The sequence below is a fragment of the Vipera berus genome (genome assembly GCF_964194415.1).
Source record: "Vipera berus genome assembly, chromosome: 2".
NCBI classification, from domain to species: Eukaryota; Metazoa; Chordata; class Lepidosauria; order Squamata; family Viperidae; genus Vipera; species Vipera berus.
Window position 1 is genome coordinate 127,405,012 of NC_138203.1, and position 27,887 is coordinate 127,432,898.

General features: G+C 43.4%; 2 protein-coding genes across 5 annotated transcripts in view; both read left to right on the forward strand.

Annotated features, from left to right (window-relative positions):
* PBX4 (PBX homeobox 4) overlaps nucleotides 1–2,269 on the forward strand; it is a 57,889-nt gene extending 55,620 nt beyond the window's left edge. For both annotated transcript variants that reach the window (XM_081319904.1, XM_081319903.1), the window contains one exon: nucleotides 325–2,269. In XM_081319904.1, coding sequence (XP_081176030.1) covers nucleotides 325–417 — 93 coding nt within the window. In that variant the 3' untranslated portion in view covers nucleotides 418–2,269. The remainder of the gene's footprint in view (nucleotides 1–324) is intronic.
* Nucleotides 2,270–4,911: 2,642 nt separating this feature from the next.
* DSN1 (DSN1 component of MIS12 kinetochore complex) lies at nucleotides 4,912–27,882 on the forward strand. Of its 3 annotated transcripts, XM_081321234.1 has the most exons (13): nucleotides 4,912–5,278; nucleotides 5,473–5,594; nucleotides 7,875–7,911; nucleotides 8,675–8,732; nucleotides 10,559–10,918; nucleotides 11,900–11,973; nucleotides 12,564–12,636; nucleotides 13,425–13,512; nucleotides 15,230–15,289; nucleotides 22,853–22,924; nucleotides 24,134–24,281; nucleotides 25,268–25,355; nucleotides 27,162–27,882. In XM_081321234.1, the coding sequence occupies exons 4-13, from the start codon at nucleotides 8,690–8,692 to the stop codon at nucleotides 27,251–27,253; spliced, it is 1,098 nt and encodes a 365-aa protein (XP_081177360.1). In that variant the 5' UTR covers nucleotides 4,912–5,278; nucleotides 5,473–5,594; nucleotides 7,875–7,911; nucleotides 8,675–8,689; the 3' UTR covers nucleotides 27,254–27,882. The 3 variants fall into 3 exon arrangements, with proteins under 3 accessions (XP_081177360.1, XP_081177359.1, XP_081177358.1); XM_081321233.1 differs by having other exon boundaries at nucleotides 4,912–5,594; XM_081321232.1 differs by lacking the exon at nucleotides 4,912–5,278 and having other exon boundaries at nucleotides 5,584–5,697.
* The last annotated feature ends 5 nt before the right edge of the window (nucleotides 27,883–27,887 follow it).

Sequence of the window (27,887 nt, forward strand, 5' to 3'; positions counted from 1 at the left end):
GGAGCAAAGCTTGTAACTCTTTAGACAAATTAGCTGGAGAAATTGGGCAAGAGGAAAGGAGTCCCGTTTGGGAGAAAGAGAAGCCATGAAACAAAGGCAGCAGAAGCAGCATTCACTCAATACTTTACCTTCTGTGCCCCAGAAAGTGAATTCCGTGCGAAGATGTTTGCTATGAGGCTAATCATAATGGAACAAGGTCTGTGTCTTGCACATGGCATAATGGCTCTCCTATTGTGATTTGGGAAATCGTAATCAGAGTGATTTAAGAGGCAAGTAGTAGCATCTTGTGGACTTAACAACAAAATGCCTTTATTCCCTCTTCAGGCTAATGGCAGCTGGCAGGACGCTACTACCCCTTCATCAATCACTTCACCTACTGGAGATCCAGGAAGCATTAATTCAGATGCATCTAATTAAATGTTTTAGGACCTGTTGAGGAGAGGAAAGAGGTCATTAGTGTATCTTGTCAATGTTGCTCTTTTTTTGCCAATACTTTTGATTCTACAACTTGACACACACACACAGCTAATTACCTCAGACAAAATAAAAATAAAAAAGAAAACCAATGGAAGATTGTGATTATATATGGACACCTCTCTACCTCTCGGCATGATGTGCTTGAGTTCTTCTTACTTCTGCCCTTTGGGTTCTAAAGGAACTGGCTTCATTTACCAAAACAAATTGTTTTTTTTTAAAATGAATTACCACTTTTATGCTTAAGAAGTGACTCCATTTTTCCAGTTTTAAAAAATGCAACTGATTTTAATTTCTATGTGTTTTTACTATAAAAATTCTGTTTTAGATGCTAGTTACTAACAAATAGCCCCTCTTGTATTGTAATTGTATGCGTTATCTGTATTGTAATTTTCTAGAGGAAGACTCTATCTTTGAACTCATTAACCAGAACAGGCTATTGCTTTACCAAAATGATTATTGGACTTTGCTCTTTGAATAGAAACTTCATCTTCTATGTCACTCACATGTAGCTCTAATTTAATGTCTTAGAGTATACACAGACTTGTCTGTGAATAGATTTTTGTACATCTAGGAAAATGTTAGTAGCAAAGTCATCACTTTCAGTTTAAATTTATCAAAGAATAAACTTCCAAAGTCTTTTTTTTCCTTTCTGCCTTTTTCCAAGTTTTCCTTCATATTTGACAGATGGTATTTACCAGTAGATTGGGGTAAAAATAAGAGATTGGTTCACATTGCAGTCTTTTGTATGCCTAATCAAAGATATCCCATCTTTGTAATTGGGAACCCTTTGATCCTCCACCTCTTTGTAATAGGTAACTACTGGCTTCCCATAGCCATGTTAGCTGAGGCTCTTGAGAATGAATGTAACTTAAGTTGATGAAATTTCTTGCCATAGTTACTACTTCTATACATGAATGCATACTGTTCATCTGTTAAAGATCTGATTCAAATGTACTTGTTGCTTGGTATCCAACCATATATTTTGCTTTTTGGAGTTAAGCACTATGGGAAAGCTCTATCAGTGCCAATCAATAGATGGGCCAGAACTTAAAATGTATCTAAGAGTTTCCTCCTGCAATTGCATATCAATATTTTGCGCTTAAAACAATTTTGAGGAGTGTACTTATTAACATGATCCATTGCTAAACATCACTAAAAGGAAATAGACTGGTCTTCCTCAATCAGGTATTCAGAATGTTGGGAACCATATAATCTGAACCTTTTGGAGGCTGCTTAGTTGGGAATAGCTGCTATAAATAAAAAGTCTGCCTAACAGTTGTGTTTGAAGTAGAAGGGGGGCATTGACAATCATACCAGTGACTGGTTTGTTGACAGCTATTGACATTTGAAAGTTGAGAGCAGATGAAACACTTGTGAGTTTTCTTTTATATAATTTTTGGATTTCTTTTGATGTAAACAAACATTTATTTCAACTAAGAAACAGATGGTCATTTTAAAAATTTGAAACTGTGTATCAACTGCTGCAGAAAAGTCTGGGAGTGCAGTGTCCAAGCTAAACATTTTATTTCAGTGATGGACCCTGGATTTGGCTTGTGTACTCATTTAGACTTCATCACTTCCTTGACTTCAAAGGTATTGTGGCAGTTGGTAATACCAGCATACTTATTGTGTTCAACTTCTTTGCTTACAAATGATGTGCAGCTTCTGTTTTGGTTATGCTCTTAACTATGGATATTCATTAGCATGTTCTCAGATGAGTTGGGTAGGGGCTATTTTTGTTTGATTAAGTGGATAAACTTTCCTGGTCCTCAGGTGGCACGAGAGCTTTAAAACAGGCATTTGCACTTCGCTACAAAGCTGTTCCTGAATTAAAAAAAAAACAACAGAGAAAAATCCTTGTATTAATTTCCCATAGTCATCTCAATTTCTTTTTTCATATTCTGGCTATTCTGACATTTGCCAAATGAATGGAGGACATTTGCATACTAAGTAGGAGTTCAGGGAGACTACTTTATAAAGCACTATTAAAGTATCCTTTTTTAAATAAGTCAAAAAAGATGAAACATTTTATTTTAACAATGTGAAATGAATTTAAAGTTCCTTTCCTGTCGCCCTGCTTTTAAGGATTGTCTGGCATTGCAGATTCCATTTTTCCAGTGATACTGTTTTACCATTTAGTTTAGAGATCGTTGATAACTGGAATAACAGGCAAGTTTGGCCTAAAATGAAGCAGGGCACAGGCTGATAGAATTTTGTCAAGAGAATACGATGGTGATAGCAAACACTCTTTTCCAACAATCCAAGAGATGGCTCTACACATAGACATCAGACAGTCAACACAGAAATCAGATTGACTGTGCTCTGCAGCCAAAGATGGAGAAGCTCTATACAGTTGGTAAAAACAAGACCAGGAGCTGACTGTGGCTCAGACCATGTGCTTCTCATTGCAAAGTTTAGGCTTAAACTGAAGAAAGTAGAGAAAAGCACTAGGCCACTCAGGTATGAATTAAATCATATCCCTGTTGAATATACAGTAGAGGTGACAAATAGATTTAAGGAATTAGATCTGATAGAGTGCCTGAAGAACTATGGACAGAGGTTCACAACATTGTACAAGAGGTAGCAACCAAAACCATCCCAAAGAAAAAGAAATGGAAGAAAGCAAAATGGCTGTCTGAGGAAGCTTTGCAAATAGCTGAGGAAAGGAGGGAAGTGAAAGGCAAGGGAGAAAAAGAAAGATACGCCCAATTGAATGCAGAATTCCAGAGAATAGCTAGAAGAGATAAGAATGCCTTCTTAAATGAACAGTGCAAAGAAATAGAAGAAAACAATAGAATAGGGAGGACCAGAGATCTCTTCAAGAAAATTGGAGAGATGAAGGGAACGTTTCATGCAAAAATGAGCATGATAAAGGATCAAAATGGCAGGGACCTAACAGAGGCAGAAGAGATTAAGAAGAGGTGGCAAAATTACACAGAAGAACTATACAAGAATGAGCTTAACGTCTTTGATAATCACAATGAGGTGGTCACTGGCCTCAAGGCAGACATCCTAGAATGTGAAGTGAGGTGGGCCTTAGAAAAACTGAACGACAACAAAGCTAGTGGAGGTGACAGTATTCCAACTGAGGTATTCAAAATCTTAAAAGACGATGCAGTAAAAGTGCTACACTCAATCTGCCAGCAAATTTGCAAAGAAAGGCAGTGCCAAAGAATGTTCAAACTATCGCACCATTGCACTCATTTCACATGCTAGTAAAGTTATGCTTAAAATCCTACAAGCTAGACTTCAGCAGTATGTGGATCGAGAACTACCAGAAGTACAGGCAGGATTTCGAAGAGGCAGAGGAACTAGTGACAGATTTTATTTTCCTGGGCTCCAAGATCACTGCAGATGGGGACTGTAGCCAAGAAATTAAAAGACGCTTGCTCCTCGGGAGGAAAACCATGGCAAATCTAGACAGCACACTAAAAAGCAGACACATCACCCTGCCAACAAAAGTGCGTATAGTCAAGGCTGTGGTCTTCCCAGTTGCAATGTATGGCAGTGAAAGTTGGACCATAAGAAAGGCTGAGCGCCAAAGAATTGAGGCATTTGAACTATGGTGCTGGAGAAGACTCCTGCGAGTCCCTTGGACTGCAAGGCAATCAAACCTGTCAGTCCTAGAGGAGATCAACCCCGACTGCTCTTTAGAAGGCCAGATCATGAAGCTGAAGCTCAAATACTTTGGCCACCTAATGAGAAGGAAGGACTCACTGGAGAAGAGCCTAATGCTGGGAAAGATTAAGGGCAATAGAAGAAGGGGACGACAGAGAATGAGGTGGCTGGATGGAGTCACTGAAGCAGTAGGAGTGAGCTTAAATGGACTCCAGAAGATGGTTGAGGACAAGAAGGCCTGGAGGAACATTGTCCATGGGGTCGCGATGGGTCAGACACGACTTCGCAGCTAACAACAACAACATTAGAGATCGTCAGTTCCCGCCCCCTCTGCAGCAGCTTTAATAATCAAATGTTGGATGTTGACATTATATTTCCTGGATCTTTTAAGGTACTTATGATAAGGAAGACCCAACAAATTAAATGCAAATTTTAGAAATCCAGAGTTGAAATAAGTTATAGCTTAACAGTTTTTTCATTTTAAAATGAAAACGTAATATAACTGTAATACAGGTTAATACAATAAGTTTCAGAGATAATGTATGACAGACCACTTGGGTTATCTGTATAAAAACATACAAAGGGACAGATTTCCCGATTTGCTGGAATGACTATGAGTGTTGCTCAGAGAAAGCAATAGAGGAAAAATGGAATTTGGCATCGGGCCAGCAGTGGGAATATTTTCTGTGCGCAATGTCGAAAAATGGTTTCTACACAACTAAGTAACAGGCTTAGGCAGAGGCGGGGCGGGGGCAGGTAATTAAAGCGGACCTACGCTGCCAACTTTCAGCCTTTCCGATGTGTGTATACGAGAAAAACAATCCATCTTGTAACAGCAACCGAGAATGAGTTGCTTTTGCACCACAATGTTTCATATGACAAAAAAAATAACTTTTTCATATAAAATAAAACCTGTTTTTTTTAAAAAACAAACAAACCCAGCTGCTCCATTGTTCCAGGCGGAGAGACAGAACTTACGCTATCCAACTACAGAGATCCTGGATTTCTTCCGTTTTTCCTGTGCCAGTTTATCTCTTCTCGGGGGTGGCGTGGGAAGAGACAGAGAGAAAGTTATTTTTCTAATTCGAATTGTACGATTTCCAAATAAAAGCATTTTTCTTCTCTCGTTCTGCAAACCCTGCAAAATAAAACGATGGGATGAAAGAAGCAGAGATGTCGAGAGGTGAGTTGTCCAATCGGAGTTCTCCAACGCTTTGGATTATTTGGGCCATGGATAATGGGAAGTGTGTTGAGATGTCCCCCAAGTTGTCTTTAGTGTTTCCTCTCTTTTCCACTCTGCTCCTGCGCGTGATACAAATGCGCCCAACAAACTAATTAGAAGAAGCTAGTAAATTAAATTACATCCTCTCTTTCCAGCCAGTTCTGGCTCTACGGTCCATCAGCGAGCCGGTGAGAAAAAATACGCATGCGCCCAAGCAGTCTTGGTAGAGCAAAACCCCGCCTGTCCTAGAAACTATCGACGGAAGGACGGCCAAGTTGTAAGTACGCATGCGCCTTGGCGGGCTCGTTTGATTTCACTTGTCTTAGGGCGAAGGTGATAGGAGTCGCGGAGATGAAGAAAGGGGAGCTCCGTTCGGGCTGGTGAGTTGGAAGATGTCGTCCTGCTTTCCACGTTTCATTTCCATGTCTTTTTCTTCGGGCTCTCCTAGGCGCTTTGAAATCCTGGGGGAAACCGGTTGCTTCTTAACGGTTCGACTGCTTTCGAATGTCGGATTGTGTTGTCAGGCGGTGATGTCATGGCGTCTCCAAGACGTGGAGAAGTAAAGCTAAGGTTATTTAAACCGCGTGAAGCTAATTCAGGGGTCTTCAAACTCGGCCCTTTTATGATTCGTGGACTTCAACTCCCAGAATTCCTCAGCCAGGCACACTGGCTGAGGAATTCTGGGAGTTGAAGTCCACAAGTCATAAAAGGGCTGAGTTTGAAGACCCCTGAGCTAATTGGACGCTAGAGCATCCGGGGGCGGGGCTTGCAAATCTAAGGTGGTCATGCGGCAGACTCACTGCCACATCGCTTTACAGGTAGTCCTCGACCTACAACACGAGTTACGGCAGGACTGCAAAAAGTGATTTATTGCCATTTTTCACACTTAGGATTGTTGTGGCACACGCATGATCCCGTGACCGAAATTCAGATGCTTGGCAACTGGTTCACATTTATGACCTTTGCTGTGTCCCTGGAGTCAGAAGATCTGACCTGGAAAGTTAATACAACCCAGGTGGCCAGAAAGGCCCAACAGAGGCTTCACTTCCTCAGGGTCTTGCGGAAGAACAGGGTAGAACAATGGCTAATGGCCCTCTTTTACCGGTCTACTATAGAGAGCGTCCTCTTGTACGGTATTGTGGTTTGGTATGCTGGTCTGACAGCCGCGGATAGGAAAGCATTACAGAGGGTAGTGAGCAAGCACAAGACATTGTGGGCTGTTCCCTGACACCACTGGATGACATCGCCAGGGCTCGTTGCCTTGGAAGAGTGAGGAAAATTCTCAGGGATGACTCACACCCTGGACGGTATCTCTTTACTCTCCTACCATCCGGTAGGAGATATAGGAGTATAGCCATCCGTACCAACAGGCTGAAGACCAGCTTGTATCCATGGGCTGTTAGGCTTTTGAGCGGGAAATAATTTTAAAAACTTTATGCATCATTGACTTGCGAGGCCAGTGCGTTGTGCAATTAGCTCACATGGTGTAATAAGATGGAGGGTTTGTGTCACTGTGAGTTGGGGGTGGGGGCACGAAGGGAGGCTCAGCCAATCTCAATGTATACATGATTGTACTTTAACAATAAAGGTTCATTCATTCAAAGTGATCTCCTTTTGTGACCTTCTGACAAAGTCAATGGGGAAGCCAGATTCAACTTAACCATGTTGTTAACTTAACAACTATAGCAGGGGTGTCAAACTGCCGGCCCGTGGGCAGGACACACCATGATGAAACCGCGCCCACCCTATTGCTGGCAATGGGGAAAAAGCTCCAATACGTCACGTGATGTCATGTGACGTGAGTTTGACATGTCTGAACTACAGTGATTTGCTTAACTTTTTAAAGAAAGGGTGTAAATGGGGCAAAATTCATTTATGGTAACAAATGTCTAGCAGAAATGTTGGGCTCAATTGTGGTTGTAAGTTGAGGACTACCTGTATTTATATTTTTGGTACTGAAAGTGGAGGGTGGCAAAGAATGAAAAGGTATGCAAAAGTAGGCTGCGTTTAACTGCAATACTCATGGAGATACTTTGACTGAAGCGGGTTTTTGATGTTGCTGCATGGCGGGACTGTTAATGGCTTTAATATAAGGCTAATGTATCTATATTGTAATTATCCTCGCAAGCAGTACATGTCTAGCAGTCCTCTAGATATTTGCAGCCCAGATGTGGTAGCCCTTTTGACCTCCTTATAGTCAAATATTCAATGGATCAAAGGTTCTTGGCCATTCCTACCTTGTATTTATTTAATATTTGGTGGTTGTTTAAGGCCCAGTGGTAAATACAAAAAAACCTTTCTTTAGCTTGAACAGGATGTACTTGCTGACATTTTCTTTCTATGCAAATCAATAGCTTTGAATTTGGGTTATTTGAGTTTAGTTCCATATGCTGCATTGCAGTTGCTGGAGAAAATGATAACTGGACACACAATGATTGGATAGTGAACCAACATCTGTAAAATTCCTAAAAGCAATGTTTGACTGTACTTATTTAATTTTTTTTTAAATGACAGGAAACTTGGCTCAGTGATAATTTTTTGTTGTTAATCTTTTCAGCACAGAAGGTATTCTTCCAAAGGCGTTGGCTCAACAGGTAAATGAAACTACCTAAAAGCTTTAAAATGTGGCACGTTTAATGCTCTGGTTGATTCTTTTAGTATTCAGATTAATCCATACATTTTCCTGCAATTCTATAGTACCGGTAGTAGTCAATAATTCAACATGTAGTGGAAGGCCAAAATGTGTCAGTCATCTAAAAAACAGAACAGATTCTACATATTTAACAAAGGCAGTTCCTTGTTCTTTACAGTGCAGGAGTTGAAATGCAAAAATTAGGCCGATAGGTCCTGATAGCATCTGATAGGTCCGACTATGCATTCAATTTATTTATGTGGGGTTGGTTATTACCTAAGGGGAAAAAGAAATATCAGGTTAAGTTACAGAGCTCTTTAAACAGCTCTGGATGGAATATGTTATGCATTTCTTATTAAGCATAGAAATTTTTGCTTATTTTTATATTCGTTTCCCATTTGTATGTCTTTAATCAATCCAAAGCAGTAAATCATGTGAAAAATTTACTATACATTGTAGATCTTTTCCATATAAATATTTTATGGAATCAGACTAATTTGGGAAGCAATTATATTGTGTAAAGTTGAGCACAAAACCATGAATCTTCAAGGATGCCGAATCCTTTGAATAAGGAGAATGTTCTTGGAGAAATAAAATAATTGTGCTTTTCTATCACAGCAGAAACACCAAGATAATTGTTATTTTCTAATGTAATGCTTGTGGGGAAAAAAAGAATCTAATGTCATCTATAATGTTTTGTGACAAATACACATTTTTTGTTTCAGACCAGTTCTGAAGACATGCAGTCTGCTTCTGTATGTGGAAAAAAGGCTGAGACGTTGGGTAAAAGAATTAACACAAATATTTTTTGTTTGGTCTTCCATTACTGCTTCGTCAAACTATGTGTCACTGTAAACTACCTCTTGCTGCAATGTGTGAACCCACCACAACAAGCTATATACAGCAGGGGTCTCCAACCTTGACAATTTTAAGATTTGTGAACTTCCAATTCTCAGAATTCCTCAGCCAGCACAAGTCCACAAGCTTTAAAGTTGTCAAGGGTGGAGACCCCTGATATAAAGTAAACCACAGCTTAGCAGAATGTGTGGCCCATTCGTAATTTTGACTGACTTCTCTTAGTACTGTATTATCTTGTGAAAGTTGCCGTGGTGGCCTGTATTGAAATTCAGTGCAGAAGTACATAGGTACTCCTCTACTTGTGACAATTGAGACCAGAGTCTCTGTTAACAAGGTGGTTAAGTGAGTCATGCCCAGTTTTATGACCTTTTACCCATGGTTGTTAAGCAAATCAGTGCAGTTGTTAAATGAATCATGCAGTCATTAAACATATCTGGCTTTCCTCATTGACTTTGCTTGTCAGAAGCCGGCTAGGGAGGTTGCAAATGGCAATCGCGTGACCCTGGCACACTGTAACTGCAATACATGCCAGATACCAAGCTCTTGAATTTTGATCTTGTGACCATGGGGATTCTGCATCAGTTGTGTGAGGACTGTTTATAAGCCACTTTCTTCAGTGCCACTGTAACTTTGGTCAGTAAATGAATGGTTGTAAGTCGAGTACTACCTGTATCTTTATTACTATACAGAAAAGAAATGTAGCGGAAAACCATAAATTGGTTTGTGGATTAATTAGCCTTATCATTTCTAACCAATATTTAGAATTTGCGTAAAAATGCTAATAGTAACTGCTGGGCTGGTTGAGATGGGCTGGTTTAGAAACTAATCTATGAATTGGCCATCTCCGGATATTTTGGGTAGGTTCTCATAATTCTTAGTTAGCATGAGTAGGCCTTAGTAGGCCTTCTAAATCACCAGGCTAAGGAGCCTATATAGCTTTTCCTACCCCTTTGTTCATTTGTTTTGTAGCTTATATATTTCTTATTTCTGTTATACATTGCTTTAATAATCCTTAGGTGAAAAGGGGATCCAAAATATTCTAATGTAAAATAAATTGTACTGGCAGAGCATTCCTGTGTCAGATTCTTCTCCCCTCTGCTTACAACCTGTTTGCATGCATTTTAAAATTTTATAGTTCAAAAATTCAGTTATGTACTGAATTTCTTTCCATTTTGCTTTGAAATATTTTTTGGTTTTGACATGAAGTATGTTTTTGTGGGAAGTCAGCCCCCCAGAGAAGGAAATATTAAAGAGGCAGAAAAATATATTTCCTAAAAGGATCTTAAAGAGGCAGAAAAGCATGCCCAGTTTTCTTAATAGCCCCAAGTCTCCCTCCCCCAAGCAGAAACCAGCTCTATAGAAACGCAGGTGTAAACCATCAGGAAGGTTGAAGCTAGAAGATTAAGAAGACAAAGACACCTAAAATCTACATACCCCACCCAAACTCTAAGACAGGACGTAATAGGATTAACCCGCAGATGCCAGACTCAGGTCAGAATACATGACGCAGGAAATGCAAAGCCTCCAACAGGAACAGGAAACAACTCCAAACAAATGCCCCAGAGGGTATAAAAACCCACTCCCTACATGTGCTCACACTCTTTTTTCCAGAGCCATCCTTCTGTCTGGCTCTCCTCTTCAATAAACTGCAACCTTCTTTCTAAAGCAGTCGCCATGTTGTTTATCCCTGGCTTGGACTGAACCATGATGAAGACTTCTTTCAACATTTTGTCTACTTTCCTTCTTTGTAGAAAATGCGTACAACCAAGAGACAGTGACTGCTGAATGCTTTATCAAACCAGATAATATTGCTAGTTATAGCAATGCGATCCCAGTTGAAACGACAGCCAGCCATTCAGCGGTGTTGGCCAAGACTAGCAAACAAAAATGCCATCCAGTATATAGTCTGAAGAATGAGTATTCCGAGGGCCTTGAAAAAGTATCCTCACAGGCCATTGATCCTGAAACACAACGTGCTTCAACTTCATGTAATGTATCCTTTGGACATCTACCTAGCCCAAAAGTTGCACGTCGCTCCATGAATCGCTACAGTCTGAAACTAGGTGTTAATCGCCGGAAGTCACTGCCACCTCTTCATGTGGATATTTTGGGTATGTTTCCTTGACGCAAACAATGATTAAGGATGAACTTGGTAGGAGGAAGACAACATGAGTTGAGTTCTGGAAGAAATGTGAACAGATGGCACCCTAAAATTTGCCTCCAGCTGAACTATCCATCTAGTTGCTGTATAATATTGGGTTTAGTATTTTTTTAAATGGACTTTCTGCCTCCCCCAGGGCAACAACCCTCAATATTAGATTGGAAGAACTGAAAGATTTAGTCCACTAATTTTGTGTATTGAACGTTTGGGCTTTTTTTTAGCAGAATGGATGTCTTAGTCTAAGGACTATGCACCAAGACACTAAAAACATTTTCAAAAATCTTAGTTTTGCCCATTTTGAGTGGTTCTAGGGTACTGCAGAGAAGATATTCTGGTGCTATATTATAGGCCACTGATTGTCTGTTTCTGGTCTAAAACAATGTTCACCTGCCCCTAAATGATTGCACTATGATTTTTCAGAAAAATGCTCTTTACAAACTCCAAGTAAATGAAGTCATAATGAAGTTACTACTAACAAAGTTGTGAAAAAATTTGGGGCATAAAGTGCTCTAGTTTCATTTATCTATTTAATTTATTATTTTCCAACCTGGTCTTTTCTATAGATGGTGAACATCAAACTCATCCAGCACCAAGTTAGAGGAAGGCTCTGTTCTTGTAATAATGCTTATCTGTTCAGAAAATAAGTACCCCTGTGTTTAGTAAGGCTTGCTTCAAGGTTTGCTTATATGGTTGTGAAAATGTAATTGTCTAAAAATATTAGGCATTAATGTACAGTCACTAAAATATTTATAATAATATAATTTGAAAAACATGTTATTTCCCAAACTGAAATAATACCCCCAAATGGCAGTTGTTAAAGCACAACAATCCCAATTAACATACCACCCAATTCTGGAAAAAATTAAAATGTAGAATAAAATTGTCTGGGCTAATTCACTGTACTTTAAGTGACATTTTGCTGAACTTTCAGGATTGTGTAAGGCAATCAGCCTGGATTTGCCAGAGGCTGAGAGAATGGCAGCACTCCTTCTTTCTAGTTTCCAGGTAAAGTTCAAGTTAAAACTTAATGGGGTTGCCACTGTGGAAAAGTGGTGGCTACACAGGGTTTTTTCTTTGTTGAGTGTGGATACAGTAGTGATGGTAGCATGCTCAATGCACCAAGGGGGAGACTTTCAGGCTACCTATTGTAAGAATGCACAAGCCATTATCTAAACTAATGGCTCTTATCAGAATCAGTCCTGATCAGCAATGAAGCTGTTATTGTAGAAAGTGCTAATTTTATTGATCTGGTTAGTTGAGAACTAGTTGATTTATACCAGGGGTCTTCAACTTTGGCCCTTTTATGACTTGTGGACTTCAACTCCCAGAATTCCTCAACCAGGCACGCTGGCTGAGAAATTCTGGGAGTTGAAGTCCACAAGTCATAAAAGGGCCGGGTTTGAAAACCCCTGATTTATACAATAAGTGCAATAACTTCTGGTTACTGGGGCCATAATGGGGTTTTGATTACAGTATATGGTTAAAAAAATCTCTTATTTCTAATCGCACTGGTGAAAAATTAAATTTTAGCATGAATTCTGTGAACATTTAAAGATTAAATAACATTCAAATTTAAATCTTTTCTTTCCTGTTAGTACTCTGCTCAAAAGCTTGAGCAGTCTTTAGGGCACATGGAAGGCTTTAATATTGAAACCTTTCAGCAGAATGGTAAGTTTTACTTTTGATTTACTTCAAGAGAGTAAGGGCTGTGTCTCATCTGAAGAACACCTGGGAATCAATTTGGTCAAGTGTGTTTGAGCTTAAAATAAGTATTCTGTCAAGCTAGATCTTAGCAATGTAAAAACAGGTCAGAATTATTTCAGATAATTTTGAAGGAAATGTGACATATGTATTTCATTCTTAAATGTGCTGTGATGAGTCAAAAGAGGAATCCATCTAGAGCAGGGGTAGGCAACCTTGGCTCTTTTATGACTCGTGGACTTCAACTCCCAGATTCTGGGAGTTGAAGTCCACGAGTCATAAAAGAGCCATGGTTGCCTACCCCTGGTCTAGAGTCTCTACATGGCTACAAATGGACTAAGTCCAACCTCTCTTGAATTCTGTTGATCCTTATCTAACACCGTGTTAATGCTGACAATTAGATGAGTAGATTCCTGTACATAGACATGATTAACAATAAATCAATTTAATTGGAACTTCATATGTGGTCCTGATCTTTCACGCCTGACATGTACTTGCTAAACACTGATTCTTCTATGTTATAACACTACCTTTAGTATCCCATTACGTAGATTGAAATTTTATTTAAGAATACAGCCAATGTTTCCTTCTCTGTATGTATTACAAGGGAAAATCAATGGTGGTAGACAAATAGAAATTCAGAAAAACTTATCCTTCAACCTTAGTGGAAAACAGAAAGTTCATTTTTCCCCACTTGATGATTTCTCATACAGCATTTCATCCTATTCACTCTGGTTTTTCATTATCTTTTCTAGTGAGCTCGCTTTCAGAAGAGCTGAGGCTCCACACAAAGAAACTGATGCTAGATGGAACTCTGCAGAAATGCTTTGATGACCCCAAATTGTAAAATGACTAGGTTTTTTTTTATTTGTTACAACTAAAACATGTTCTTATAGTCAGGTGTAGATGTAGATCAGGGGTGTCAAACTCAATTTCATTGAGGGCCGCATCAGCATTGCGGTTGCCTTTAGGGGGCCGGGTGGGTATGGCCTGGGTGGGCGTGGCTAGAGTGCGTATGGCCTACTGGGTGGGCGTGGCCAGCTCTACATCGTTCGCATCAAGGGTGCCTATGGGGGCCTGGGCAGGAGTGGGACAGATCTGAGGGTCTCTGGCAGAAGGAGGGTCTCTGGGCCAGGGCCAAGGCAGTGGGGGCCATTCCCTCACTGTTTCCAGGATGCCTTCGCGGGCCAGATCTGGCCCCCGGGCCTTGTGTTTGACATGTCTGATGTAGATGTACCTGAAACGTGCAGATGTACCTGATGCATAGTTATTAAGAGTCAGCAGTAACTTGTGCCATATTTCTTGAATTCTTGGGTGATCTCTGAGCTTGGATATTTTCCTGCAGAAGTTTAATGACTATATAACAACAGTGCAAGGGAGACTGGAGTTTGCTGATTAACAATTTGCCCTATCAGTCTTGGTCGGGATGTGGCTTCCTCCTTGATGGTTTCTTGACTGGGTTATTGTTTCTTCCCTGATTGTTCATGTGGTGATATTTCCTGCTTATCTGGGAGTTAATTGTGGGAGTGGGTGTATTCTAGGCTACTTGTTTCCTTCCTAGGCTTTCGACTACCGTATATTGTAAACGGTATGTACACTGGGCGTTTATTTAATTTACATATTACCCATCTCATTATCTAAAGCAACACTTCAAAGCGGTACTGCTGCCTCAGGAAACAAAATCACTATTCTCTCAGGTGACAAAGCCAAACCACTGTTAATGACTAGAACATAATATGTACGGAAAGCCAAAGAACTACTGAGGATAAAGAATCCTACAATCCCATAAATAACAACTCAATATGGAACCTGGACAACCAAATCAAGAAAATCCTTAACTTTCTAAGCAAGAAAGAACAAATCATGAAATAAGAGTTGCAGATGAAAAGTGGTGGACCTGCCCTCCTATGGGCATCTCAAAATACAAGCTCCACATACCACCTCTATCACTATCAGAGACCTCAACCTACAATGCATCCAAAGAGCTCACCAGAAACCTTTTTGGAGATGGGAGGAAATGCTCTTATTAATTCACCACTACAGAGCTTCCAGAATATCAAGGACCTGAAAACAGAAGAGGATAGAACTATGACTTCACTTGATGTCATAGGACTCTTCATGTCCATAGATCCAGAAGTACCCAAAAAATCATTGCAGCATCACTACATAAACACGTATGCAACATAACAGAATATAATATTAACCCAGAATCATGACATTCATCATCCTTTGCCTTTCAGTTCAATGGACAAATATACTAAGAAATCATAGGAAGACCCATGAATTCAGTACTCTGGATTCTTAGCTAAGATTGTGATGTATGTCTAGAAACAGGAGCATTCTCACACAAACACTGAACCTTTAAATCTGCTTTCTAGATGACAAGAGTTATAATAACCCAATAGTTCACCCTCAAGCTACAGATATTCTCTTTGTTGTATGCTGATTGCATAAGAATTGCATATTAACATTATAGAAATAACAGCAGAATAAATTAGAAACCAATCTGTGGTTTCCTATAACTTAATAGTGTCTTAACTGCATCTTCTATCTATTTTAGTGGTTTGTCAGATCCTGTATTCGATGAATTGGTGACTACCTTAAAGGACACCATTGCAAGGTAAGATAAACTCAAAACCCAAATGCACTGTAATATGGGCGCTACAGCGATCAAATCAGCTTGGTGATTTCCATTGGAGAATAAATTTGATGGAAGTATCTAGGGAAGGGTTTTTCTTTTTAGTGTAGTAATATTTTACGACAGAAAGTTTGGCCATAAAAAGGAGCTTCTGTGTCCTCCAATTACGGTATATCTCTGCTTCACCATACTTTTGTAACCTTTGGAGGTCAAAGAACAAATTATTACTCCTAGCTAGGAAAAGACTGCCTTTGCCTGGACAGTAAAGTGGTAAAGTTTTGATTTATCTTCAGTCTAAAATGAAAGCGTTTTCCATTTGTCATTAAGTACTGCTTAGTTTGTTCTAAAGGGAAGCCCTCTGATTGTAGGCTAAAACATTCTTTCCCATCTGATTCAAATTCTTCCTTCTCTGTCATGGTTAAACATAATTCAGGATTATATCTGAACTAATCACCATGCAAATGAGAATGAACCTTAAGCATTATTTGTTCTCATTAGCATAACATGTTGATTAAAGGCTGTAAGTGAAGTGGCAGTGTAACCGTTTGCTCCAGGAATTAGTGCAAACAACCGTGGCCTCTTCCTCTTCTAAGATATCAGTAATATTCTGTCCAGATAAGAAAGAATAAAAATGTGTATTTATGTAAAACATTTGTAAGCTGCTTCCCATGAAAAGGAACCCCCAATTTACAGTTAAAGATTCTATTATCAGTTAAAACCGTAGGTTGAAGCAATTAATAGAAACAAATACGTTTTACAAAAATACAATGCAAAACAAAATCTGCAAAATAAGCATTAAAATATTAATGGAGAATACAAGCAGTAATAAAAGAATTAAAAATCACAGTAGGATTAAAACAACTTCTGGGAGAATAACAGTATTTACCTTGTGCCAAAAGAGATGATAAAGATGTCTCTGGGTTGAAGGATGTCCTGAACAGGCCTTCCAAATATGGCATTATGAGTAGGATATAATGGGAAGAGATGGGTTTTCCCCCCGAGATTTTAAACCGTAAATAGTTTTGTAATAAAAGCAACCTTCTTGAATTGAGATTTGAAGTAAACTGGAAGCCAGTGAAGACCATGAAGAACTTTCTATTGCCTCATTGCAGTCACACCTCTGCCACAGTAGGCTGAAGTAACTAAGGTATCTGAGTTGTATCCAAGGGCTGTCCAGAATATAATACACTCCAGTAATCTAGTGGAAATAGAGTATTCTAACTCCAGCAGAAAAGAGAAAGTCTTCTACATATCTATAGAAAACAGATGACTAAAGAGGATGTTAGGTTTTGGATCCAGTTAATCGTGAAAGTTATTCAGGTTATTCAGGCTTTTAATGAACAAAATGTACTTGAGTAATTGGAACCAAAATTTCACAGCAATTTCCTTGCTGTGCCTTTTTCTCTGGAATCTCATTGTTTATTAGCTCTTCTTTTTTCTTTTTTGTGAAGTGTCAAGTGATATTAGCCCATTGTTTTCTGTAATTTTCTCCCCCCTAAATCTGATATGATATGCTTTATAATGTACCGTATATACTTGAGTATAAGCCGACTCGAGTATAAGCCGAGACCCCCAATTTCACCCCCAAAAACTGGAAAAAGTTATTGACTCGAGTATAAGCCGATCCGCCGTTCTGCAAGCCTCTGCCGCCAGCAGAGGCTCGATCCGCCATTTTGCAAGCCTGAATACACAGGAATACCCTGTGTGGCCAAGGCTCGTCGGCAGGTCTCCGTTCCTCCTGCCGACCTTTGGGGAGGTTTGGGCGCCTCCCCAAACCTCCCCAAACCTCGGCAGGTCTCCGTTCCTCCTGCCGACCTTTGGGGAGGTTTGGGCGCCTCCCCAAACCTCCCCAAACCTCGGCAGGTCTCCGTTCCTCCTGCCGACCTTTGGGGAGGTTTGGGCGCCTCCCCAAACCTCGGCAGGTCTCCGTTCCTCCGCGCAGACCTGCCGACCTTTGGGGAGGTTTGGGCGCCTCCCCAAACCTCGGCAGGTCTCCGTTCCTCCTGCCGACCTTTGGGGAGGTTTGGGCGCCTCCCCAAACGTCCCCAAACCTCGGCAGGTCTCCGTTCCTCCTGCCGACCTTTGGGGAGGTTTGGGCGCCTCCCCAAACCTCCCCAAACCTCTGCAGGTCTCCGTTCCTCCGCGCAGACCTGCCGACCTTTGGGGAGGTTTGGGCGCCTCCCCAAACCTCCCCAAACCTCGGCAGGTCTCCGTTCCTCCTGCCGACCTTTGGGGAGGTTTGGGTGCCTCCCCAAACCTCCCCAAACCTCGGCAGGTCTCCGTTCCTCCTGCCGACCTTTGGGGAGGTTTGGGCGCCTCCCCAAACCTCGGCAGGTCTCCGTTCCTCCTGCCGACCTTTGGGGAGGTTTGGGCGCCTCCCCAAACCTCCCCAAACCTCGGCAGGTCTCCGTTCCTCCTGCCGACCTTTGGGGAGGTTTGGGCGCCTCCCCAAACCTCCCCAAACCTCGGCAGGTCTCCGTTCCTCCTGCCGACCTTTGGGGAGGTTTGGGCGCCTCCCCAAACCTCCCCAGGTCTCCGTTCCTGTTTGGGGAGGTTTGGGCGCCTCCCCAAACCTCCCCAAACCTCGGCAGGTCTCCGTTCCTCCTGCCGACCTTTGGGGAGGTTTGGGCGCCTCCCCAAACCTCCCCAAACCTCGGCAGGTCTCCGTTCCTCCTGCCGACCTTTGGGGAGGTTTGGGCGCCTCCCCAAACCTCGGCAGGTCTCCGTTCCTCCGCGCAGACCTGCCGACCTTTGGGGAGGTTTGGGCGCCTCCCCAAACCTCCCCAAACCTCGGCAGGTCTCCGTTCCTGTTTGGGGAGGTTTGGGCGCCTCCCCAAACCTCGGCAGGTCTCCGTTCCTCCGCGCAGACCTGCCGACGTTTGGGGAGGTTTGGGGAGGCGCCCAAACCTCCCCAAAGGTCGGCAGGAAGAACGGAGACCTGCCGAGGTTTGGGGAGGTTTGGGGAGGCGCCCAAACCTCCCCAAACGTCGGCAGGTCTGCGCGGAGGAACGGAGACCTGCCGAGGTTTGGGGAGGTTTGGGGAGGCGCCCAAACCTCCCCAAACAGGAACGGAGACCTGCCGAGGTTTGGGGACGTTTGGGGAGGCGCCCAAACCTCCCCAAAGGTCGGCAGGTCTGCGCGGAGGAACGGAGACCTGCCGAGGTTTGGGGAGGTTTGGGGAGGCGCCCAAACCTCCCCAAACAGGAACGGAGACCTGCCGAGGTTTGGGGAGGTTTGGGGAGGCGCCCAAACCTCCCCAAACGTCGGCAGGTCTGCGCGGAGGAACGGAGACCTGCCGAGGTTTGGGGAGGTTTGGGGAGGCGCCCAAACCTCCCCAAACAGGAACGGAGACCTGCCGAGGTTTGGGGACGTTTGGGGAGGCGCCCAAACCTCCCCAAAGGTCGGCAGGTCTGCGCGGAGGAACGGAGACCTGCCGAGGTTTGGGGAGGTTTGGGGAGGCGCCCAAACCTCCCCAAACAGGAACGGAGACCTGCCGAGGTTTGGGGACGTTTGGGGAGGCGCCCAAACCTCCCCAAAGGTCGGCAGGTCTGCGCGGAGGAACGGAGACCTGCCGAGGTTTGGGGACGTTTGGGGAGGCGCCCAAACCTCCCCAAAGGTCGGCAGGTCTGCGCGGAGGAACGGAGACCTGCCGAGGTTTGGGGAGGTTTGGGGAGGCGCCCAAACCTCCCCAAACAGGAACGGAGACCTGCCGAGGTTTGGGGACGTTTGGGGAGGCGCCCAAACCTCCCCAAAGGTCGGCAGGTCTGCGCGGAGGAACGGAGACCTGCCGAGGTTTGGGGAGGTTTGGGGAGGCGCCCAAACCTCCCCAAACAGGAACGGAGACCTGCCGAGGTTTGGGGACGTTTGGGGAGGCGCCCAAACCTCCCCAAAGGTCGGCAGGTCTGCGCGGAGGAACGGAGACCTGCCGAGGTTTGGGGACGTTTGGGGAGGCGCCCAAACCTCCCCAAAGGTCGGCAGGTCTGCGCGGAGGAACGGAGACCTGCCGAGGTTTGGGGAGGTTTGGGGAGGCGCCCAAACCTCCCCAAACAGGAACGGAGACCTGCCGAGGTTTGGGGACGTTTGGGGAGGCGCCCAAACCTCCCCAAAGGTCGGCAGGTCTGCGCGGAGGAACGGAGACCTGCCGAGGTTTGGGGAGGTTTGGGGAGGCGCCCAAACCTCCCCAAACAGGAACGGAGACCTGCCGAGGTTTGGGGAGGTTTGGGGAGGCGCCCAAACCTCCCCAAACGTCGGCAGGTCTGCGCGGAGGAACGGAGACCTGCCGAGGTTTGGGGAGGTTTGGGGAGGCGCCCAAACCTCCCCAAAGGTCGGCAGGAGGAACGGAGACCTGCCGAGGTTTGGGGAGGTTTGGGGAGGCGCCCAAACCTCCCCAAACAGGAACGGAGACCTGCCGAGGTTTGGGGAGGTTTGGGGAGGCGCCCAAACCTCCCCAAAGGTCGGCAGGAAGAACGGAGACCTGCCGAGGTTTGGGGAGGTTTGGGGAGGCGCCCAAACCTCCCCAAACAGGAACGGAGACCTGGGGAGGTTTGGGGAGGCACCCAAACCTTCCCAAACGTCGGCAGGTCTGCGCGGAGGAACGGAGACCTGCCGAGGTTTGGGGAGGCGCCCAAACCTCCCCAAAGGTCGGCAGGAGGAACGGAGACCTGCCGAGGTTTGGGGAGGTTTGGGGAGGCGCCCAAACCTCCCCAAAGGTCGGCAGGAGGAACGGAGACCTGCCGAGGTTTGGGGAGGTTTGGGGAGGCGCCCAAACCTCCCCAAAGGTCGGCAGGAGGAACGGAGACCTGCCGAGGTTTGGGGAGGTTTGGGGAGGCGCCCAAACCTCCCCAAAGGTCGGCAGGTCTGCGCGGAGGAACGGAGACCTGCCGAGGTTTGGGGAGGTTTGGGGAGGCGCCCAAACCTCCCCAAACAGGAACGGAGACCTGCCGAGGTTTGGGGACGTTTGGGGAGGCGCCCAAACCTCCCCAAAGGTCGGCAGGTCTGCGCGGAGGAACGGAGACCTGCCGAGGTTTGGGGACGTTTGGGGAGGCGCCCAAACCTCCCCAAAGGTCGGCAGGTCTGCGCGGAGGAACGGAGACCTGCCGAGGTTTGGGGACGTTTGGGGAGGCGCCCAAACCTCCCCAAACAGGAACGGAGACCTGCCGAGGTTTGGGGACGTTTGGGGAGGCGCCCAAACCTCCCCAAAGGTCGGCAGGTCTGCGCGGAGGAACGGAGACCTGCCGAGGTTTGGGGAGGTTTGGGGAGGCGCCCAAACCTCCCCAAACAGGAACGGAGACCTGCCGAGGTTTGGGGACGTTTGGGGAGGCGCCCAAACCTCCCCAAAGGTCGGCAGGTCTGCGCGGAGGAACGGAGACCTGCCGAGGTTTGGGGACGTTTGGGGAGGCGCCCAAACCTCCCCAAAGGTCGGCAGGTCTGCGCGGAGGAACGGAGACCTGCCGAGGTTTGGGGAGGTTTGGGGAGGCGCCCAAACCTCCCCAAACAGGAACGGAGACCTGCCGAGGTTTGGGGACGTTTGGGGAGGCGCCCAAACCTCCCCAAAGGTCGGCAGGTCTGCGCGGAGGAACGGAGACCTGCCGAGGTTTGGGGAGGTTTGGGGAGGCGCCCAAACCTCCCCAAACAGGAACGGAGACCTGCCGAGGTTTGGGGAGGTTTGGGGAGGCGCCCAAACCTCCCCAAACGTCGGCAGGTCTGCGCGGAGGAACGGAGACCTGCCGAGGTTTGGGGAGGTTTGGGGAGGCGCCCAAACCTCCCCAAAGGTCGGCAGGAGGAACGGAGAGCTGCCGAGGTTTGGGGAGGTTTGGGGAGGCGCCCAAACCTCCCCAAACAGGAACGGAGACCTGCCGAGGTTTGGGGAGGTTTGGGGAGGCGCCCAAACCTCCCCAAAGGTCGGCAGGAAGAACGGAGACCTGCCGAGGTTTGGGGAGGTTTGGGGAGGCGCCCAAACCTCCCCAAACAGGAACGGAGACCTGGGGAGGTTTGGGGAGGCACCCAAACCTTCCCAAACGTCGGCAGGTCTGCGCGGAGGAACGGAGACCTGCCGAGGTTTGGGGAGGCGCCCAAACCTCCCCAAAGGTCGGCAGGAGGAACGGAGACCTGCCGAGGTTTGGGGAGGTTTGGGGAGGCGCCCAAACCTCCCCAAAGGTCGGCAGGAGGAACGGAGACCTGCCGAGGTTTGGGGAGGTTTGGGGAGGCGCCCAAACCTCCCCAAAGGTCGGCAGGAGGAACGGAGACCTGCCGAGGTTTGGGGAGGTTTGGGGAGGCGCCCAAACCTCCCCAAAGGTCGGCAGGAGGAACGGAGACCTGCCGAGGTTTGGGGAGGTTTGGGGAGGCGCCCAAACCTCCCCAAACGTCGGCAGGTCTGCGCGGAGGAACGGAGACCTGCCGAGGTTTGGGGAGGCGCCCAAACCTCCCCAAACGTCGGCAAGTCTCCGTTCCTCCGCGCCCTGCCTGCCTGCTTCTTTCCACTGCGGAAAGAAGCAGGCAGGCAAGGCGCGGAGTTTGGGGAGGTGCGCGCGCACCTCCCCAAACCTCCCCAAACTTCGGCAGGTCTCGGACGGCGGTGGCTTGGGAGAGGTGCGGGCGATCCCGGAAGCACCAAAGCCTCGGCCGCGCACAAGTCCTCGGTAAGTTTTTTTGTTGACTGGAGTATAAGCCGAAGTGGAATTTTTCAGCCCAAAAAGTGGGCTGAAAAATTCGGCTTATACTCAAGTATATACGGTAATTGCAATACTTGTCTCGTATGGACTAATAAAAGCTTTTAAGGATCTTTGTGCTTTATAAGCATTCTCTATTTAAAAATTTAGCCTATTCAATCATTCCTTGAGTCTTTTAATGCCTTGATGTCATTTTCGGTTCCTGCAAGGGAAAGAAGCTTTCAAGAATACTTTCCTGTTAGTATTTATTTATTAATTTACTAACATTTTACTTAAAAAAAATCCCCATTGGTTAAAATCTGTTGTCTCTCTATTAAAACAGAATGACATGGGAAGCAAGAAGAGCTTATTCAGTTTATAAGCTATTTATCATGCATCCCTGAACCGTGTTCATTAAGAAACTATAAAACTGACTGAACTTTTAAAGATGGAAGAAAATTCCATTTTGATTATTATAACCCCTCCAGTATCTCAGAGTAGTTATGTGTTATATGCAAGATTGTTATAAGATCTTTAGATACGTTTTCTGTATTAAAGTAGGCAATAATTCTCCAAACCTCATGAGCATTGCATAATGTGTCACCCAAGTACTTGCATAAATCTGACTCCCAAACTTGTTTAAAACTATGGATTACCTCTATCTGTTTCCCTCACATGAAAATTAAGTTAATTTTAATAGCTTTAGCTGAATGGAGGTGATTTATGAACATCCCGAGAGAATATGGAAGACAAAGAGTGTAGAGTATTGATGGACCATGTAGTGCCATATACAATTCTCAAGTGGCCTTTCTTTTAAGGCTACTTCAAGTTAATGACAGCAAATGGCAGCACTAATGCTTCTGTTGTTGAAGCTAATTATAATCTCTACTTTTAACAGGTTTTCAGCAGAGAATCAAGCTTGGGATGAGCTACTTCAGTCCTACCAGGAAAAATTGAAAGAAATATCCAGGTTAGAATATTGTCTATTTTTCTTTATCTTTAGGTTATTCTGAAAGCAGGGTTACAAAACCAAAGGCTATAAAATTTATATAATGAAATGTAATGGACAAGAACAGAAAAAAGTGAGTATGGATAGAGCCCGCACATTTTAATTGCCATTACTAGGTAAGCTCAAATACTGAAACTGGTGTTTTTTAATATTTCCAAATAATCTAGATTTAGCAACATGAGTGAGGGAGCAGTAAAATGAACTGACCAAATTTGTTGATACTACTGAATTTTTCAGAGTGGTTGAGCTGAAATGGGAAGCAATAGTTGATATTGCCCTTACTGATTAAGAAATAGTTAACTTTCATCTCGCCAGGAAAGGGAAGCTGAAAACTTCCAGAAGGGGAAGACAGGAGGTTGGGGGCTACTGAAAATAAGGACGGCAGATCCAATTTTGAGGGTCGGGAAAGAGTTTTAACTAAGGGGTTTAGACAGATATATAATCCAGTTAATGCTTGCTCAGAATTTTTCCCTATTTTATTAATCCTATTATAACTGTTCATTGAGGACTGATGTCTCTAAGAGCTACATCAGGTTTGCTAACATACAACAAATATAATAATACCGTACCAATAAAAAAGATTTGGGTTTTTTTGTCCTGTAGAGAAGGATTCCCCTTCTCATCACCCAAAAGGTGAAAGATTGCCCAGTATTTTTGGGAACTGATGGTTGGCATCTAGCTGAGAAAAAAGGGGGAGGAATGGAAACCCAAAAGAATGAATTGAGGGTTGGGCTAGTGTCAAACTCAATTTCATTGAGGGCCGCATCAGCATTGCGGTTGCCCTCAAGGGGCCGGGTGGGTGTGGCCAAGGTAGATGTGGCCTACTGGGTGGGCGTGGCTAGAGTGTGTATGGCCTACTGGGTGGGCGTGGCCAGCTCTACATCGTTTGCATCAAGGGTGCCTATGGGGGCCCGGGCAGGAGTGGGACAGATCTGAGGGTCTCTGGCAGAAGGAGGGTCTCTGGGCCAGGGCCAAGGCAGTGGGGGCTGTTCCCTCACTGTTTCCAGGATGGCTTCGTGGGCCGCATGAAACCACTTCGTGGGCCGGATCCGGGCCCCGGGCCTTGTGTTTGACATGTCTGGGCTAGAATCAACCACATACCCTGTAATAGTGAATTTATTGGCCATTAAGTACTTATTATGGTGATCTGTTTTTTTTTAATCTTTTAAGGCAGCTAGAGTCACGCGAGCTGAAACGAGCACCAGAGGAACCTTGCAGCTACCTTGGGACATCCCAAGCCCATGTACTTCAAGCCAAGCCAGACTATCAGAAAATATTGGATTGCCAAGCAGAAGTCTTTTATTGCCTAGAGGGAGTGGTGAGTGATGACATTAATTATTGTACCATTGTTTTGACATTCCTTACTGCCTTTTTAAAATGAATGCTATTTGCTAGCATTCATTTAAAAAAAAAGGCAGTAAAGGATGTTAAAACCAAAGAAACTGATGGATCAAATTATGCCCAGAAAGTATCCATGTGGATAACTGGGCATTCTACATGCTTCTGAAAAACTTAGAAACTGAAAATGTTATAACAGAGGTAAAATGATAATCAAACATGGGTTATTGAGGCAAAAAGGCAGTTGAACAGTACACTTGCCAGGGAAGGAGGCAATATTTTTCCTGAGCAGGAGGAACAGAGTGAGGATGTAGGTAAAGCCATGTAAGTAATCGCCTGGCTCGGAGATTTATATAACGATTAGGAATTTCTCAATGTGCAAGAATCGCAAAACAAATAATGTACTAGAATTAGAAATTATGTCAGGATTGACTAGGACAGGCAGGGCAGGGCCAAATAATAAACTTGGGAAGCTCCAATTATAAGGTAAATCCAACATCATCTTTCTAAGGAATAAAAATCCCAAAGCAAGTAAATAGATGTGCAAGAATAGTTAATTATATTTGCTTATTATATGACCTTTCAGTGTTGGCTACATAAAACAGAATAAGTCCTATTTCATATTTTATATTTCCATTGATTGAATCTGGAATGCTGATTGATACATCCCAGTAATATTTAGTTTAGAATAAGAGAGAATTGGTCATTTAAAGTAGGGGTCCCCAACCCCCGATCCGTGGGCCGGTACCGGGCTGCAGAATGCCAGCCACCGGTCCACACAAACAAGGAAAGCCCCATCCATGGGATGCAGGCAGTACACAAAACCATGTACTTTCCGGTCTGCGGAAAAACCTCTCTCCACGGAACCAGTCCCTGGTGCCCAAAAGGTTGGGGACCTCTGATTTAAAGGGTCAGAACAGATTATCTCTACTGGATTGTCACCTTTTAAATGATGCTTCTTTTCAGTTTGATGAAATCAGTCAGATGGTGAAATTTTGTCAGACCTATGTGGAAGATACTACATTATATCTCCAGAAGCTATCAGCACAACTTGGTAAGTCATGGAGTGGCTACTATTTTTGTATAACTGAAACAAATTCCTAGTGTTCTTTTTTCTTCATATCAAAGGTTTATTTTGCATTAAGTACTGTGTATTTATTAAATTTCTACACCGCATGATTCCCAGTGACTCTGCCTAGTACTACCCAATGCACAAAACAAAAAGTAATAGTTCATGCATATAAAAGTTATTAAAGGGGTTAATTTGTTGTATGTATGTAGTATACACATTTTGTCTACCTGAAGTCTTAATTTCAGGTACTCCAAACGTTGAAAGTGAGTTTCTGTTCTCCCACTCTACTAATTTATTTCAATCTGATTTTCAGGGCTATTGTTTAAAGGTTTTAGATTTTTAAATGTTACACAACTCCACATCACCAAGCATTGGACGTTAAATTCTATTTTTTATTGTAATAGTAAGGAAAATATTAAACTCATAGGATGTAATTGTATTAACTTTATTAATATTGAGGGTTTTGTCATGATTTATAGGATATTCATTTCCCAGAAATTGCCAGAACAGAAACTGGCAACACATAAACACTTACTGTTTTACCCTGAAAAATTGTTCTGGGCAATTGGGGAACTTTACAGAGTAGTACTATATAAGGCAGAGGTGTCAAACTGGTGGCCTGTGGACCAGATGCGTCACACGCAGGCCACGCCCACCCCAGCTCCGCAAAAGCAAAAAACATTGCAATACATCATGATACATCACGTGACGCGATCGAGGTTGACACCCATGGTATATGGCATTGTCACAGTGGTTTGGGCATTAGGAAAAATCTCCTTTTCCTACATTTTATTTCTGTTTTCTGTAAACAGAATTAGCTTTTTTGGTTTGTGGCAAGATTACTCTGGATCCAACTTGTAAATATCAGTATTGCTGACATTAATGCAATTCAGAAGTCATTGATTTTACTCTCCATTAAGAGAAACTGCTGCATTGCACATTGCAAAGATATGTTACATTAACAGATTTGGATTATAAAAATATAATCTTGGAAAGGTATGTTAACATTAACAGATTTAGTTATAAAATGCAGCCTCAGGAATAGAAAACAAATTGTATGAGAAAGGTTAAATATACTTCGGGCTGATTTTATATCAGATATATCATGAGGAGTTTTGTTGGGAAGATATGTCTCGATTTATAGAGATTGTTTAGCAATTCATGCAACACCAACACAATGTGTTGCTTACTTTTTTGCCTAAATACATCTCAGAAAACAAAATCACAATATGAAACTTGCTTGTAGTTTTTTAATATAGTATATTATGTCAATTCATATTTAACAGGCTACAAAAATGGCATTTATCTTTCTATAAGTGTGAAGGCTTTACTAAATATTTTTATTATTTAACATTATTAATAATTAAAACAATCTTTAAACTTAAAAAAGAAACCAAAATAAAAAATAAACAATGTCTAAAAAGAATAACTACGTTATAGTTTATACTTATCAATAGTCACAGGTTTATTAATACATTCATCACTATAATATAATCAGTACATATTATTGTAAAATTTCAGAAAATCTCTCCCATAATAGTAAATATCAATGAATTCTTTGATTAGTAAAAAATGTTGCTTTCTCCAAAACAAATAGGTCATATTTCCAACAACCATTCTTAACATCTGCAAAGATAGCACCCTTCTCATTTCTCGATTACATGACCATAAAACTTAGCAGATCTATTTTAAGACTTTTAGTGTCCTATTAGGTTTCCACACGATGATTTTGCTATTCTCCATCATTCATTAATATCTGGCATTAATACAATATTCTTTTTATTTCAGCATCAAGAACTTTCCTGGGATTAGAGAAATCACCAGCCCGGAAGCTTCTCAAACTTATCCAGAAAAAATCATCTGTACTGCCACCTCCATAGGATTAAAGTTTCAGTTTCATTTTGCTAACAGACATTTCTTCAAGACTGTCTCGTTCTTCATCTGACTTTCTAAAATTGACTTTGCAAATATCTAGGTAGGCCCATAGCTTGTTAGCAACTTAAATATTGGCTTGGGCATTGTCACTGAAAAGAGCAAGAAGCTGATCTCTCCACCGGTGTATGTTAGTGAAAAAAAAAGTCAAGAGAACAAAAGACAGATCTAGCAACTTTTCTTTCTGTGTTTGAGTGTATTTTTCTCCATGCTATGACGAATATTTGGTGAATAGTAGACAAGTGTGTAATGCTTACAGTATTTTTAGCTGCTTTTGTCTTGTGCACCATCTTCAATATTCTGATGCTACTCAAAATAAATTTTATTCTCTTTTAAGATGTGAAAAATCAATTTCCACATAGATGGCAAATATTGGTAAAAGAAAGTTTTGATTTCCAAGTAGAATGATGTAAGTTTTCTGGAATCCCATGCTAGGGTATATTCTCTGTCAACCCAGGAACAGGAATTTCCTGGGGGGTGGGGGGGGTGGAGCAGAGTTTCAAGAGAGTAAGTACTTATCTATCAATGTTTTGCACATTTAATATGCAATAAACACTAGCGAAGGGTGCTGCATTACCATGG